This window comes from Colletotrichum spaethianum (genome assembly GCF_022836535.1).
Source record: "Colletotrichum spaethianum MAFF 239500 DNA, contig36, whole genome shotgun sequence".
NCBI lineage: Eukaryota > Fungi > Ascomycota > Sordariomycetes > Glomerellales > Glomerellaceae > Colletotrichum > Colletotrichum spaethianum.
The window spans coordinates 182,602-199,472 of record NW_026054806.1 but is presented as its reverse complement, the minus strand read 5'-3'; the positions used below and the strand labels follow the sequence as shown (position 1 = coordinate 199,472).

General features: G+C 54.9%; 4 protein-coding genes across 4 annotated transcripts; 1 reads left to right on the top strand and 3 right to left on the bottom strand.

Annotated features, from left to right (window-relative positions):
- Positions 1-522: 522 nt before the first annotated feature.
- ColSpa_10531 (splicing factor 3B subunit 6-like protein) lies at positions 523-3,275 on the top strand (the record flags this gene model as incomplete). Its single annotated transcript, XM_049276743.1, has 2 exons — positions 523-668; positions 746-3,275. 2 exons carry the CDS (start codon positions 523-525, stop codon positions 3,273-3,275), a joined length of 2,676 nt encoding a protein of 891 aa, XP_049132700.1.
- Positions 3,276-4,860: 1,585 nt separating this feature from the next.
- On the bottom strand, positions 4,861-7,757 carry ColSpa_10530 (mitosis inhibitor protein kinase wee1; the record flags this gene model as incomplete). The annotated part of the gene is made up of 3 exons (XM_049276742.1): positions 4,861-5,622; positions 5,674-6,302; positions 6,548-7,757. 3 exons carry the CDS (start codon positions 7,755-7,757, stop codon positions 4,861-4,863), a joined length of 2,601 nt encoding a protein of 866 aa, XP_049132699.1.
- A 3,321-nt stretch (positions 7,758-11,078) lies between these two features.
- On the bottom strand, positions 11,079-11,273 carry ColSpa_10529 (uncharacterized protein; the record flags this gene model as incomplete). Its single annotated transcript, XM_049276741.1, has 1 exon — positions 11,079-11,273. One exon carries the CDS (start codon positions 11,271-11,273, stop codon positions 11,079-11,081), a length of 195 nt encoding a protein of 64 aa, XP_049132698.1.
- A 2,921-nt stretch (positions 11,274-14,194) lies between these two features.
- ColSpa_10528 (uncharacterized protein) lies at positions 14,195-16,293 on the bottom strand (the record flags this gene model as incomplete). Its single annotated transcript, XM_049276740.1, has 2 exons — positions 14,195-15,850; positions 15,910-16,293. The coding sequence occupies 2 exons, from the start codon at positions 16,291-16,293 to the stop codon at positions 14,195-14,197; spliced, it is 2,040 nt and encodes a 679-aa protein (XP_049132697.1).
- Between the last annotated feature and the right edge of the window lie 578 nt (positions 16,294-16,871).

The following is a 16,871-nucleotide window of genomic DNA, read 5'->3' as shown; positions in this document are numbered from 1 at the left end:
GGGGCATGTTGCGGGCGCTGGCGTGATGGCAAAGGTCGGGTTGAGGTCAGTGGTTGGGTCCGTCTCGGTCTCTCAATTGCGGATAGTGGAGGAAGACGGGATGCGACTGAGAGGTGCTGCACTGCTTTGTCGATGGAAATTTTGCCGAACTGTCTGACGACAAATGCCAGGGGAGGACTGAGCCTGGGGAAGAGGTAGAGGAGACCGAGGAAGGCGCACGATTAATGTGGTAACGACGGTTCAAGGTACTTGGCTGAGCGCATTGACCACTTCCCCATGTGCTCCTGTGGACTGCTCGCAATTGGCATTAGCAACACTGTGAAGTCGCGTCCGGCGCGTCGCTCAGTGGATTGCATTCGCTGCAAATACACACACCCAAGCCCATGCCTTCTTTGACGACGAAGCCTCAATCTCACCATTCTTTCTTGAGCCAGAGACCCGCCCACTCACTCTGGACTCTGCTCGAGCAGGTCCCGCCTTTCTCTCGGGTCCTGAGCTTGAACAGTCGTCGGCGATGCCATCATGTCGGCCAACCGCGAGCATCGCATTGCCGGCGCCGTCGACAGCCTAATTGCACACCTGATACCCAACGATCCCCACGAGGACGACGCTGCCGCCCAGGAGCGACACGACCACTGCTTCGAGTTGGTGAAGTCAGTCTTGGAAGCGTAAGTCTCGAACAGTGAGAGGTTATGCAATTCCTCGGCTATGTTGCGCCTTTTCACTGACCGAAGCCATCTCACAGCCCCGCGTCCCCCGCCATTTCCTCGGACGTCAACCATGCCTCAGACCTAATCAAGAGGAAGCTCATACAGAGTAACCCAACACAAGCACTGCGCTTCTCGAACCTGTATACTCGCCTTCTTTCTCTACCTGTGCTGGGCCAGAAATGGGCCATCCTGTACCTACTTTACCAGCTCGCCGACTCGCCAGACCCTAACGAACCACTTCCCCTACCCCCGCCAAACCCTCCTTCGCAAACACAACGCGATCCTTTCAGGAAACATGAAAGAGAACGATCATCCAAGAACTCGACGCCAATTTCAAGACAAGAAGAGGAGCAGTTCAACGACGCTTTTGCGCCCGAGGGACTGAAAAAATTTCCTCCCAAGCACCCCAAGAACAAGTCGGTCGATGAGAGGGAAAAAGACAAGGAAACGGAAAAGGATGCAGACGAGCCTGTGGCGAACAAACGACAGGTAGCCTTAAAGTCGACGTTTCTGGCCGATAACTATATCGAGATCGAGCCCTCTGAAACCGTTCTTTTACGGGACCTCCCCTTTACTTTACAAGGACTGTCATCGACGACGTTACCCTTCTCGAAACCACACACCGTCACATTGCCTCCGACATTACCATCTCCGATCATCTCGCTCCTGCACACAGTAGCTGAGCCGTCTTTACTGTACCGACATCTAGATGTCTTCGTCAAATCCCCGGCGCAAGGTTTGCTGAGGCAAAGTATCCGAGCCGCAATAGGTGGGGAGCTGCGGTCGTATCTCAGCTTGGTCGCAACGCTCGAAGGACAGATCCGAAGAGCGCTGTCCTCGCTAGACGAATCTGCACCAAGAGGTGGCATTGGAAAGGCGGGCGTAACCCTGAAAAGATGCGTGGTATGGACACGAGAAGCTACGATGGGCCTAAGGCTCATGAGTCTCATCGCCGAAGAATCAGAGAGCAAACGAGGTGGCCAACTCATTTCTCTTATCCATGGGTTTTCATCGTCGCATGGCGATCCCATGGTAGCAGCGTTTGCTGAACGGCTGCTTGTTCATGTTACCCGCCCATTCTACGATATTCTTCGTCGCTGGATCTACGATGGCGAGCTTCTTGACCCTTTCTGCGAGTTTTTCGTCAAGGAACAGAAGCAGACCGACGAGCCCAAGACAGGTGGCAGCAGTGTTTGGGAGGATAAGTATGAGATTGATAAGGACATGGTCCCTAGTATCATCACACAGGACTTTGCGCAAAAGGTCTTCCTCATCGGCAAGTCTCTCAACTTCATCAGACACAGCTGCGGTGACTCACAATGGGTCGAGGACTACTCCAAGGCGGCCTCGAAGGAATTGCGCTACGGCGACACTGCCACGCTTGAGGCTTGGATCGACGAGGCGTACAAGACGACGATGAAGCGTCTCATCGATCTCATGGCGAACAAATTCCACCTTTTCGAACATCTTCAGGCCCTGAAGAATTATATTCTTCTCGGCCAAGGCGATTTCATCGCTCTTCTTATGGAATCTCTTGCTGCGAACCTCGACCGCCCTGCTGGTGCGCAATACCGGCATACCCTTACAGCGCAGCTTGAGCATGCCATCCGCGGCTCCAATGCGCAGTACGACTCACCTGAGGTCCTCCGCCGCCTCGACGCTCGTATGTTGCAGCTATCACACGGCGACATCGGATGGGATTGCTTCACGCTAGAATACAAAGTTGATGCTCCAGTGGACGTCGTGGTTACGGACTGGGGCAACCGCCAGTATCTCAAGGTCTTCAACTTCTTGTGGCGCATCAAGCGCGTCGAGTTTGCCCTAGCCTCGACTTGGCGCAAGTGTATGACGGGTTCGCGCGGAGTGCTCCAGAACTCTGACCCAGTCGTCGTGCAGACCTGGAAGTCAACCCGTGGCATCCTCGCTGAGATGATTCACTTCATCGGCCAGCTCCAGTACTACATCCTGTTTGAGGTTATCGAGTCGTCTTGGAATGAGCTCCAGAAGCGCGTACATCGCGAAGATTGCACACTAGACGACCTCATCAAGGCGCATACTCGCTACCTCAATGACATCACTCACAAGGGACTCCTCGGCGCGCGGCGCAGCGTCCGGAATGCCGACATAGCGACTGGCGAAGATGATCGCACATCTTATCTTTCCCAGCTTGGCGACCTTCTGCGCGCCATGCTCAGCTATCGTGACTCCGTCGACGGCCTCTACAGCTGGAGCGTCTCGGACTTTACGCGTCGGCAAGAGGTCGACGTCATGCGTATGTCGACCCGCGGCGCTCGTCACCAGAAAAAGCCGTCGGAGCCGGGTGCGGACGGCGAGGACGACAACCCGGCCGTTGCGTCAGAGTTTCCCGTTCTCCAGGACCGCTTGCGGCAGCTCGGCGCTACGTTTCGTTCCCGCCTTCAGATCCTTCTGGGCGACCTCGCATATCAGCCCGACGTGGACATGCGTTTCCTCGGTGTCGCGATGAACTTCAACGACGTCTATCAGCCCTCTAGGAGGAAGACTAAGACGACCTCAACGGCCTCGGCTAACACTTCCAGAGCGTGAGGTCAAACAGAAACTGGTTCGAGAGCGCAGAGGGGTTTGGAATGGACGTATAATCACCACGGCCCGCGGGCAATGGCCACAGCCGCCGCGATGGCATAACAGAAACACTTGGGAGGCGAAGCGAGGCATTACGACTGAAACAGTCTATGCCCGCCTTCGGGAGTCGGTACCGTTTCCTTCTGGGGGTGGAAGAGGATGGAGAATTACACGTTCCACGATGCCATAGACATTCTGGAATTAGGCGTTGCGTGCCGGGAGGATGGGAAGGGGGAACCCACTTGATTGGTGTCTTTACGCAGAACCGGATTCCCCCTATCTATGAATGATGAACTACCTACCCATCACTATTGTCCCGTGTTTGTGTGACAAGTGCAGCGGACTTGGTTCCAAGGGAATGGCCTCAATGGAGATTCACTGTGTTGAGACCAAAGCATTTCGAGGCTAACAACTACAACATATCAGAAGGGTCAAATCACTTTGGAGACAGATTCGGACTGGTCTGAATGGAACGTTCATAACTATCATGCCATTTCGTCATGGATTCATGAGCCAAAAGAAATTGCAACCTACCCATGACAAAGGGAACAGGCGCAGTCTGGCCAGGAGATGATCTATCTGATCTTTGGGTAAGCCCGCGTGATACGGTTACCATGCAGTATTCCTCACAAGAAACACATTAAAACAACAACCATAACCAGGGCAGCGGGTGCGCTCGAAGGCACACGACAAAAGAAAAGCCCTTTTCCTTTCCTCTTCTCCCCCAATCGCCAGCCTATACTCTGACAGAATTACCCATATATACATAATGTGATGCGTGCGCAATGCGGCCTGTGGTCTCCGTTTCTCGTCGAAGACTTTTCTTTGCCGTCATTACCGCACGATGCTTGGGCCGAGAGACAAAACCGAAAATATGTCTCTTGAGCCTCTCTAGAGCCTTTTCCCCGGATTCCCGTTTTTGTTTCCGTACTCGACGCCAAGTGTGTTGCGGAGCCGGTGCCATCTGACACAAATCGAAAAGAATACAGATCTAGTCTATACACGAAAGTCTTATAGCGACCGGAGCTATGACAGAAGAAAAAGGCTCAACAATGCTAAGCCATGCTCCTGAGCCGCCAGACTTTCCAGCTGTCTCTTTCGAACAAATAACTTTGGCGATACCTTGCTAGCACTACCAATTGGTACGTATGCCTAGGCATTTTCGTCGAAAGTCGTTTGCAGAGTGAAACGGTTCGTCGTTTTGATATGCCGCCAAGCGTACAACCAGAAAGGACATAAACACAATATCCACAACAGGCCTTGTTGAACTCTTCGTAAGGCTAAACCGTAGCATCGTCATGTCGTAAGCCGAACGTCACCGTATTAAAGTAATTTTCAATAGTCATCAATGACTGCGAGGCACAGGCTCGTGTCCCAACGCCATCTTCTGGAATTCCAACTCCATTCAGCTGTATCCACTTCAAAAGCGACCCAGCCAGAATCGTTCAATCCAGACGATGCATCAAGGGCTCTACACACCCTGTGCAAATCCAGAGTGGTGAGCGACTTCCAAGCCGACTGATGCGGCATATAGTGGTATGGATCGTACTCAAACGTCCATCATTTCGGTGTCTTCGTCCACCAAGGTTGGGAGTGCGGTCGACTCGCTAGGTCCCCAGACACCTTCGAAGACAGTCGCAGCTGATCTGCGACGTTGGGCAACCCACATCATTGAGGGAGTGGACAGCAACTGTTGAATGGTGGGCCTCTCGCTCGGCTCGGGGCTAATCATCCATCGAACAATTTGGTCGAGAGAGCTAGGGTGGAAAGGATCGCTCATGAAGTCCGGAGGTGACCTGAGCTCGGTGCGCTTGCGCGTGATGAAAGGACTCTCGTCGTCCATAACCACACTCACACGAGTGGGAGCAGCTGCCGAATGCAGACTGATATCTGGAGCACTGGTTTGGCCGAGCAGCGGGTCGTCAAAGGACTGCATGGTAGGAACCCCAGCTGCGTCTCGGTGAGCCGTGGTTGTGGTGGTGGCGCTGAAGGTCAAGCTAGGGACTTCAGAAAGATCACCAGAACGGAGAGCAACCCAAGTTGGACCGTTGTCGGGGAGGACGACGTTGGCGGCCATCTCAATAGTGATCAAACCGAGCGAGAATATGTCTGCAGGTTTGTTGAAGTCGCCGCGCAGGATTTCAGGGCCGATATATTCTCTGTCTCCTTCCGCATCGACGCCCTTGGCGGCGGGCCACTCAGTTGCTAGCCCGAAATCGCCAATCTTGAGGATGCCCTCAAAGGTAATGAGAATATTCGCCGGTTTCAAGTCGAGATGAATAAAACCAGCTTCGTGAATGCTTTGCAGACCCTGCCTCAAAGTTAGTTGTCTTCCTATTGCGGGGAAACGCAGTATACATACCAAGCCGATGTCGTGGATGACCTTCCAGATACGGAAGTCATCCAATCTGCCCTTGCGACCAACATTGCTGAGGAACTTGTCTAGAGTACCCTCGTCGCAATATTCAGTTTGGATGTAAAGGTACTGGTTGTACTCCCAGCTGTCGACGTAGTGAACAACATGGTCTGCGTGTGTCAGGGCTTGAAGTGCATGAACTTCTCTGAGCTTGGACAAGCGATCCTTGGGTCCCGTGAATTGGCGACGGGCTTTCTTCACGGCGTAAATGCGGTCGGGCTCAGGGCTCTCGCGATGGTTCTTCGTAGGCGTTCCACTAAAGACCGAGAGGAATGAGGCACGAGAGTAACCAGCCTTGACCACACGGTAGACAGAGGAAAATTCTCCCTTGCCAACCATCTCGACCTTGTCAAACCGAGAGTAGAGTGAGTCATCAACATCTGCGTCGCCACGACCAGCATTGACAGGAGTCATGAGTTGAGAGGTAGTGCTTTGGAAGGAGTCACGTCCAGAGGGCGTGACTGGAGTAGTTGTGCTCTTCGACTCGGCAGGATTAGAGATCGATAGGCAGCTGGCGTCGGGAAGAACGACGTGAGTCGAGGGCGTTCGCGGGGAGCGCTGTTCCACTGGGCTAGCTGTGTTTTGAAGAGTATTCTTAGCCAACAAATCCATTTGATAATCGAGAGCCATGGTATGAAGTCGAGTCCGCAGTGGCGAAGGGGCTCTGAGACCCCTTACCGCCCTCGAACGACAAAATGACGGCAAAGAAAGACGCTGGGAAGAGACAGTCCGCTAGTAGGAGCGATAGCAGTGCCAAGCCGAGAGCTCGGTGGGCCACTCGCACTCTCATAGTCGAACCGTTCCTGAGAGGTACACTTACCAGTCGATTCTCTGGAGATCATTGGCCGGACAGCAGACATGGGAGGCGGAAGTGACCTCTTAGCGCTGGGGCTCTCAATGCTTTGTTCGCTTAGGTTGCTCAAGCTGGGTGTGAGACCCTGCTTTGTAGGAGTCGGAGGGGCATCACTTTCAGCCCCAGGGCCGACGTTGAAGTTTGTGTCGAGGGAGAATTTCTTATCTTCATCCAGGCTCAAGACACTGCCACGGCGCGCATGGCGTGATCCGAGTCGCTGGAAGATACCCAGCCCCTTTCCAGTGTTGCCGAATGTGCTGCGAGATGGCGCTCCTGGAGGGTTGAAAGGTGTTGAGGGCATGCCGCCAAAAGAGTACCGATTGCTCTTCTTGATCGCACTGCCAGGCGGGGGTGGGAATGTTGCAAAGCCGTTGGTAGGCTTTTTGCAAGGGGTGTCGGGCATCATCAACTTGTTGTCCTCCTCGGGATTGCGGTTCACCTTGGAAACAAGACCAGTCGACATAAAAGCTCCCGCCCAAGGCCTGGCTGCCTTGAAAGGTGTAACGTTCTCGCCCTCTTCCTGCATGAACGAGGGTCGAGATGATCCGTAAGGCATTGACCTGGCAAAATTAAGGGGGGCTCGTGGCTTCTCGAAGACGTAGGGAGGAGGCATGCTGTTATTCTGCTCCTCGAGGCTATTGCCAGACGTTGAAGTCACCAAAGTCTTGGACAGAGGGTGAGGCTGATGAGAAGGTCGCTCTACAGGGTGAGCTGAAGGGTTGGGCAAGGGCCCGTTGGAGGTGAATGGGCTGTCCCGAGGGAGCTGAGGAGGAAGGAACTGGTCCATCGAGAGGCGCGGTCGATTCTTGACGTTGGGAGTAGAGAATTCCCCGCCCATTTGAGCTAGGTGATTGGCACCAGACTTGCGTCCCCAGGAGCTTCTATCGTGCTGTCTTTGCTGAAGCGTGGATCGTCGAAGCGACCCAGTTCTTCTCGGAATCTGGGGAGGCGGGGTCGGCGAAGGGAGAGGTTCCCGAGCAGAAACACTTGAACCAAAGAGTTCGTACTCGCGCTCCCGGCTGGCCTCGTCGTGGATGTCGAAATTGGTCTTAGTTGTGGTGCTGCCGGTATTGTCGAAAATGTTGAAATCAGATGTGTTTTGACCAAAACTTGAAATACCGTGCAAACTTCGCCGCTTTGCGACGGGACTACCTAGAGACGCTTGGTCTAGGTTCATAATGGCGTCGCTACGCTTGAGAGCGCCCGATCCTGGGGCACCCTGCGAATCACCTTGACCTTCCAGATGTTTGAAGATGTTTGTCTGCTGGGCGTGGCCCGATACGTCGAGATGGAGGCTGTGGCGAGATGATTTTTGAGTGGACGATCGCGAGTGAGGGCTCTGTTGTGCAGAAGACTGGTTATTTTCCTGGCCCGAGGCCTCCGAGCTTGAAAAAGAGGAAGGAGTGGAATTTACCCCCGATTCTGTTGTAGCGTTCAGTGCGCGCTTGAGGGGGGATTTGGGCGATGTCCGAAGTCGAGTAGCTGGCCTTGAAGGGCTGCCGGTTGCCTTGGAGGTCTTGGCAGAGCGTAGAGAAAGGCGAACGCTGGGGCGAAAAGGTGTTGCAAGGCTTGGTGGGAGCTGAAAGGCGTCGTCGAGGTCATCGAGTGCGGGAGCCCCGCTGGTGTTTGGCTTTGGAATGGCTCCCCGAATGTGGTGGTGTTATTGTGGCTGCTACTGGGAGGAGTCGGAGTTGGAGTGTATCGTCGGCAGGGCGATTGCTGCTGCACGGGAGTGTGGGATCCGCTGTGAGAGCTCTCGGAGCTTGGAGAATTCGTACGCGCCAGGCTGAACTTCGATGGTGATCGCGAGAGGGATCGTCGGAGGCTCCTGACTGATGATGCAAGCACGTCGACATGGTGGACGTGCGTGGGACTAGGCACAGTGAGTGTCCCGCCACTGCTGTTGGAGAACGACATCGTGATGGTGTTCTTTGTGTCGTGCTGACTGGCCGTCTTCTTTTGAGAGTGTTGTTGTTTTTGTCGTCGTCGTTCGCTGTGGAAATACAAAGGGCGGAGTCACACGACGTGATATGGTGTAGGCTCGACAAGCAATGAGCAATCCTTCTTCCAAACAATCTGTCGCTGGTATTTGTCGTCGTATACTGTTTCGCTGAGGAACCTAGGGAAGTAGGTAGGCGGTAGCCGAGGGCGCGATCGATGGAGATATATGGCGTAGGCTGGAGGGTTTGGCGCGTAATGTTTTCCGCCTTTCCGCAGATAGAGAGAGTTGGAGGGATGCCGAGAGTGTGGGCGCAGCTTTTCTGGGGTGCGCAAGGTTGTATCGTCAATGTTTGGGGGTGTTGCTCCAAGATGGCGATGGCGATGGGACGTGTTTAGGGGTCCAAGTATCCAGGACTGGCTGGTTACACGTGGACGAGGCGAAGTGGCCTGGTCAGCCGGGGAAGGGCGCCCTCTTTCTTGGTAGGACGATAGGGTGGGTGCGATGTTGCAGGAAGGAAGGCTGAAAGAAAAGGAGGGAGAGGGCCCAGACAGGAAGAGGGCAGAGCGAGGCGAGAGTAGAGAAAGAAGGGACGGGACGGGAGCGCAAGTGCATCTACTGCATGGCGCTAAGGCCTCGGGGGGTTTTGGCAAGCAGGAACGTTCAGGTATGCGTCTTGCTTCGCATCTCCATTCCCCTTCAATCGCGATTCGTGATCGGCAGACGGACTCATTCAAGTCATCGCATGAAAGAGCAGTCGACGGCTTCCTCTTGAGTGGTGGTCGGGGTTATCTGATGCGCGCGCGCGGGTGGCAAAGAGGTACCTTGGTGTGAGGTGACTTTGCTTTGGGAAGGGGCCCAAAAACTTGGAAACACGCGCAGGCGATAGACGCAACACACCAAACGGGAAGGGGAGGGAAAGTTGGGATGGGTGAACGTTGGAGAGTGGTAGGCGCAACGGATCGGGGAAGGGAATGTGATGCGCGGTGAGTGTGTGTACGTAGGTCGGGTTGTGTGCGCGAGAGTGGGTGGGTGGTTGGGCGTGCGGGTGCGGATGCGGGTGTAAGTGCGAAAGTGCAGCGCAGCGCGAAGCCGACGAGTGGGTGGGCGGGCGGAATAGAGAGAGGGAAGATGGGATGGGCAAGGCAGGTAGGTGGGCGGGCGGGCAGAAATGGCACGTTCAAGCTGGGGGATCGCAGTCAGGATGGAGACTTTTGCAGTCGAAACAGACATCTGACTGGACAGAGTGCTCTGGAACGGGGAGAAAGAGCGAGACGTGGAAAGTGTGTGCGGTGGGATTATGGAGTCTTGGTGCTGATGCTTTTCGCGATGGCGCGCGTGGCGTGTGTTGTTTACAATTTTTCCCGTAGAGGCTAGCGTTCACGTGACTCCGCGTCCCGGGAGTGGGGTACTGCTGTTAGAGCAAGACCCGGACTGAGGCCGTTCGAGAGACGTCAGGTCGCAGATGCAGGTCCCGAATAGAGAAAAACAAATCTCATCACCCGGGTTTAGACATGCAGACGTCTCAACTGAAGAATCCCGACGCCGCATCATGTCTTGGTCCTTCGCGTTGTGGCCCGACCTGCGACTCTGTTCCTTTTGTCTCCCGCTATCAGACACACTCTTACAGGTCGCAAAGTCCATAACAAACAGATCCACGACCTCTTTCCAACCCTGACATCACTAACCCAACGGTCTGGCAGTGAAGTGTGCGAAGCAGGCCAGGGGATCCCGACTCTAGACCAGGGGACGGTTATCGGGGGTGTGCCGTCGACATCCATTGGCTGCATCTTCCCTCTGCCTGCAGGGTCCCGCCCACGCGTCTGAGGTCTCATGCAGCCCTTCCTCACGAGAAAGGGAAAAAATGGGCAAAACAACAAGGGAGATCAACACGTTCTGGGGGGCACACTTGGGAGACGATACAGAGTACTGCAAAGCTGACCGCTGAGGCACAGGCACGTCGGCTACGGGTCCATCTTTTTCTCCCGTTCTGTGCGTTGCGCGACTTGCAGCAAGCGTCCGCACCACATGGTCCAACGAAGGCCAGACGAGTAGACGAGGCTTGCGCTCTAACATCCATCCGAGGGGAAGAGGCGCCTGAGTCCCGCCCCAAGAAGACACTCTCGACACCCCTTCCCTGTCTATTACATCCTCCTCTCGTTCGTTCGCCTTGATCAGATCCAGTCATAATCACAGTCACACTCTGCAGTAGCAGCTGCAGTCTGTAGAGTCGAAAAGGACCCCTGGTCTCAAAGCCACGATTCGACTGACACTTGTTCACTTGGACTCCGTCGAGACGCAGCGGCACGCTTCTTTCTTTCCTTCTTTCTCCTTCCAAGTCGTCATTGCTGGCTTACACCAGCTCGCCGAGGACGAGTGGCCACAATTTGGCGACTGTCGGGCAGCGGGGAAAGGTGGGCTGGGCTCATCGTTCAAAATAGAAAGACGGCTGGGCGATGGGGCCAGGCCACTAAACAAACGCGACAAGCCACAGCCGGGAACCAAAACAAAACAAAAACACCAACACCAACAAAACAAATATTATGTACTTTGTCAATCCTACCTACCCCCGAGGTACTTTGCCTCTTGTACACTCGTCCAGTTTTGGCTGAGGCCACCACCGTCGTCGCCACCGTCACTACCGTCATGACCACCAGGCCGGCCAACAGCCATTGACCTTGCCTCATCAAATCCCTTCCCAATCTCCCGGGCCATCCATACCATATCATGCGCATCGTTCATTCCTTCCATCATCTTGGTCAGGTCCTCTCCACACAACCGCATCGCATGTCCGATCTCAATGGGGAAAGCAGCAGGGTCAGCGATTAATTGCGCCTGATATTACGAATTCATGCTGGTCGTCGCAGTGCCGTATTGCGTCGCTTCCACTCTTAATCTGGAGGCGACGCCGCAATGTGCCCAAAGTCCTCCGAGACAATACTGAAAGTCACTGCAAGTGCCAGATGGCTTTTGATAAAAAGTCAAGGGGCGGGACGAGCTCGCCGGTCTGCCAACCTGGGACGCCTGAAGCCCACCTTCCCGCCCCTTCGCCTTCCTCAAATCTCTTTTTCTGCTGCCCCCTCCCCCATCCCATGGACGGAGCTTTTGGGACATAGGAACACTGGGAAAGGCCAGGCACCTAGGGGCGCGGCAGCGGCTTCACTAGAGTTTTCTCTAAGAAGAAACTGGTGTTTCTCCTTCTCCTCTCCGTCTTGACTCTTCTAGGCCTCTCTTCAACGGACTGCGTCAAAATCAAGAATAAAACGGGCGCCCGCATCATTGAGGGGAGTCCAGTGCCAGGACCACGCTTCTTATTCGGCCCACAATGGCGGGGAGCTTTAAGATCGCCGTTCGAGCCTCGAAAGCTCGGACGCTCTTTGACCCTCATGGAGTTGGTGAATAGCGCAGAGAAAACTTACAAGAGGTAGCCAGGCTCTTCCTTGGCTTAGGGAGGGGGATTGGGCTCCGACAAAAAAAAAGACTCGTCGCATTGCCTCCGAGGGCAGCGGTAGACGGGAATGCAAGTCACAAAGTCGAGGTGTCAGCCAAGGGTTACACCAATATTGCACATGAACCGGAACACGGACGGGTAGAAAGTAAGAGATGGGATGGCCTCTTGACTTCCAGGATGACCTTCTGACTTTGGAAGTATTGGAAAAAAGAAGTGGACCGGCCGAACCCTTTCTCTGGCTGTCAACTCTCTGATACGATGCAGCATCGCAGGTTCCCAGCATCGTATTGGGGGTACACAGACCAACAGGCAGACGTGTCGTTTTTCTCACACAACAGTCTCCGGATTCTCACCACCAGATTCCATTCCGATGCTGCCGCCACAACGGGACCGGAAAGCCGAGAGTAATAGGCACGGGTAAAGATGGCCCCCAGCCCCGTCCTCGCGCCAGTTGTGCTCCTCTTTTTACGAGTTTGCGGAGTCCTGGGTTTCTACCTTATCAGGCGGTATCCAGTAGCCCGTATGGTCTCCGCCAATTTCGCTTCCAGGTGGAATAGGGAGGATTCTCTATGTTTTGTTTGGAGTCGATTTGTTGACTTTCCCATTGTTTGTTGACTTCCAGTCAATAACAACGCAGAACACCCCCCTATCGATACCGCTTCCCTCCATTCTTTCCCCTCCCCCTCTTCGACCCTCTGTGGTTCCCCATCCATCACCCTCCGATCTTCTGAAGCAGGCAGGACAGGCACTAGGACAGCACAGACTCCCGCAAAAAAAATGTGACGAAAGGGTATGGGCAGAAGAAAAGAAACGCAGAAAATTAACCAGGTCGGCACCGGTTGCAGTCATTGTGTGGGCCGCCCATCGTCTCTAGATATCAGGCATCGGGACCAAAGGGCGGCGGCGCATTTATTCGGGAGAGACAACCAAGCCCGAAAAAGAAGGTCGGGAAAAGAAAACTAGCAAGCGACCGCGCAAAAAGCCGCAAACGCCGTCGAAAAGCAGTAGAGGCATCATCCATTTGCCGGGCGCGTCTAGCTCCCGTCGCACGTAAAAGCAAACGTGAACCTCGAGGGCTTTGGGGAGTGGAAGGCAAAGGCAGCCCAGCCCGCTTGGCCTGACCGTGGTCCGGCGCCGCCACCCGAACGAAGTCCCGGGACACCCGCCCTTTCTTCTCCCTCGCCTTCATCTCCCTTCCCATCGGGTATCCGACTATTTGTATTCAGTTGTGTCAAAATGTCTGCGACAGCCCCTCCCGAGAGATGCCCCGAGGCGGATGCTTCTTCCCGTGCGCAACCCAAGACATGCATCGTACTGGACCACGATCGAGGAGACCAAGGCGGATTGATGAGGAGCCGGGTCGCAGTCGCGCTTCCTCCTGCCCGGGCCCCTGTCCGGGGTTGAACCAACCTGAGATTCCCAACTTGGACTCATTATTCAAACTACCATGCCAGCCCGGAGGAACTCGATTGGCTTCGCGCAGTAGAAACGCGCAGGGTCTGGATCAGCAACCCATCGTTGTGATCGTGGAAAAAAAAAAACCCCCCATCGTCATTACCTTCGGCCCCACTGAGGAAGCAACATATGAATCAACAAATTGGACTAGGCGACGTAGACGTCACGGGAAGCCAGGCAGGGCAAATGCGCTTGTCGATCGATCCCGACAACCAACACCAGCGATCATCCCGCCCATGTGGGAGAGCTTCACTAGTGTAGCAGGACGGAGCGAGGGGACGTCATCGTAATCCACTTCATTGTTCACTTCCTCTTCCCCTTTCAGCCTTCCCGTAGGCGGCAGGCTAACCCGGACTACCGGATGAGAGTCCCTAACCGTTGACGCACCAAGTGGTTCCGCGTTCCCTTTGTTCGGGCTCGCTGCTAGATGGCTTCTCTCAACGGTCAGGCGAGCGTAAAACGGACCTCCTGCTTTGCCTCTCTTTCCGAAACCCCAACGCCACACGGGCACGAAAGCAAACCTGCATCACTTTCTTCTAGTCCACCTTCCCCGCCCGTTCAGGAATCGTATCCATGGGAGACTGAACGATGTTTCGTCCTTGGCTACAAGAAAAATGACGGCTCAACCAGGTGCCGATGATCCCTTGTGGTGAAGAAGGAAAGGTTCTCTGGGTATCAATTATACAGAACAAAAACAAAGCCAAATAATATCCAGAAGCCCTGCCCTCTGCCAGGGGGGCTATAAGACAACCCACCAACGTCTGGGGATCTATGACAGGTTCTTTCGGATCCATTCTGCCCAGGAACAGAGATCCTCCATCACCTCGAGCAACCTGCCCAGGTCTTGCGGGGTAAGCCGCTTGTGTTTGCCCTTGTCCGCGTCTGCCACGTCCTCGCCATTGGCAGGAACAATGTTTTGTGACACGACGTGGACCACTCCATTCTGCTGTATCTGCAGGTCAACGTTGGCTGTGGCGTTTCGGAAGGGGAAAACGACGTGGAGGCCGGCCGAAGGGTGGACAGTCAGCACCACGTCAAGCGTAAGCTCCTGCTCGTCGACGTTGTAGGTCTTGGACATGAATCTGTCGTACTCGGCTTGTGTCGTCGTGGTATCGCTAATGATGATCGATTCGTCGACTTCCGGTACGGTCTCGCCGGTAATGTTGGAGCCGAAGCTTCTTTCGAGCAAGGTTGATATGAAGGCATACTGGCGGAGAATGGGAAGCATTGCCACCAGCTGCCGCGGGTGCGAGAAGGATAGCTCAGTCACGGTCTGGCCATACACAGGCTTGTAGATGAGCAGGGTGTTCTTGTGCTTCCGCGACGTTACGGTGTTGCCGTCGCCAGGGACCTGGACCTTTCTCTTGCAGGATATGACTCGAAGCTCGCTTGCATCATGGTTGCTTCCCTCGGGTATCGGGAAAGAGATGCTGTCGAACGTGTAGGTGGGGAGAGGCATGGGCTGAGCCTGCGCTCCTGTGAGGGTGTGCAGCGTGTTCCATACCGATTGTGGCACGATCACTGACGGGGTGAGCGTTGCCACAAACTTGACGTTCGGGTATTTGTGCGTTGTACCGTCCGGCTGCACCACGTCGATGCCCGAGTCCTTATTGTCGTCGGTCTGGGGTAGCGTCGTGGGCTCTGGTTCCAGCCAGTCGAGAGCCGGTCCGGAAGCTGCAACGAGAATGTCCTCGGGTCCAGGCTCGGCCTTCTCCACCTTTTGGGAAATCCAGTTCTCTGTTACCCGGACTGGAGGGAACAGGTCACCATCCAGGGCCTTGCAGCCTATGAGAATCGACCAGACCTTCTCCATATTCTCGCAGTAGCGCACCGTCTCTGGCGTTCTGGGAATGACATGGCGCCTCTCGGTCCAGTACTCGATGCTGAGTCCCACCATGTCTCTCGTATGCATCATGGGCCGACCGCTCTTGGTGCACATGACGGTTGTCTCGAGGAAACGGTCTGGCTTACCGCCCATGGCAGGGTCCTCCCGCAGCTTCGACAGCTCCCACTTGTGTAGTCTCTCGAGACTCTCAAAGATGCCGGCGAGAGCTTCCTGGCAGTCAAGTCCGGGAATGACGCTCAGCCTGTCAAGGTTGGCCAGGCGCTCCAAGTTTGCAGAGAACTTTTCCAGGGTCTTGGTCAACGGGCTCTGGTCGGGGCGAAGCTGCAGGTCCCTGAGAAGGATGTTTCCGGCTTGGTCTTTGTGCCTTGTGACGATGGGGCCCGACTCCGGGAAACCCAATGAGACGTTCTCCACGATGTTGTTGTTGAGCTCGATATCAATCGTCAAAGCCTGACCGGCAATGACTAGCATCCTCGTCTTCCTGCCGTCGGGCGACCTATGCTCGTCCCACATGCTAGTAAGACCTGTTCGGAGCGTGAGGCGCTCGAGTCCGGCTTCGCTGACTCGGCCTTTTGCCTTCTACAAGACAGTGTGTCAGTCTTCATTCAGAATGAAAGGCGTGTAATGTGTTGGCCTACCCCGAGGATTTCAATGACTGCGTCGAGTCTCTTGATCTTGTCGTCCTCGCTGCCTAGTGCTCCCAGGCCGCCGAACCCTCCGACGCCAACGTGATCCAGCCCAATATCCAATCCCCCACTTATACCGAGCGCACCCATAGCAGCTGCCGCGGAAGGGCTGTCGAAGTTGAGGGCGCCATTCGCGGGGTGGCCCATCAGGGTGGTCGAGGTCGCGGGCGATTTCTTGAACTGCTGAGGCGACGATTTGGGCCCTCTGGGCGAGAAGGCCGCGTGCGCTTGCGACGCCGAGAATGGCGTCGACACTGGCGGAGTCGCCGCGGTGAGCTGCGAAGGGGTTCTGCCCTGCTGCGAAGCCGCGTGCTTCATCTGGGTCGGGGTGGCCATCGTGCGAGTTGGTCGCTCGGTCGAGTTCGTTCGTGAACACGCAGGTTGACTTTCGTGGAAGAATGCCGCCGCACCGTAGTATAATGCCAATGTCTTTGTGACCATTAACTGCTTTATCGATACTGCCTTCAATTTTGATATCAAACCAAGGTGGAAACTGGTGACACGAGTCTGGCTAGAGGCAAGTGTTGAAAGATGCGTGCTACGGGTCGAGCTTGAACCGAGCCGCAGATTAGGTATGTATATAAAGCAATGAGTGAACCGCGGCCGACCGTGTCCCGCATCGCAAGAGTACCTGCCTCTAGGCGCGACCTACCCAGGGCGGACCGTCAAGTCGATAGTGGGGCGACACGGGCCGAAATTTAGCCGTCGTGCCTTCCCTTGCTCAACGTTGTTCAACGCTATCTAATGTTATTCATTTGGGAGATGAACTTGGCAAGAATTCAGACCTGTATATACGAAAAAGGGCACCAGGCTCAATTTGTTCTATCCATAGGAGATTCTGCTCTGAGTTTGCGCTGATAAACATCGATTCCGGCTGAGAATGTCCTATATGCCATACCTAGGCATTGCTTGCG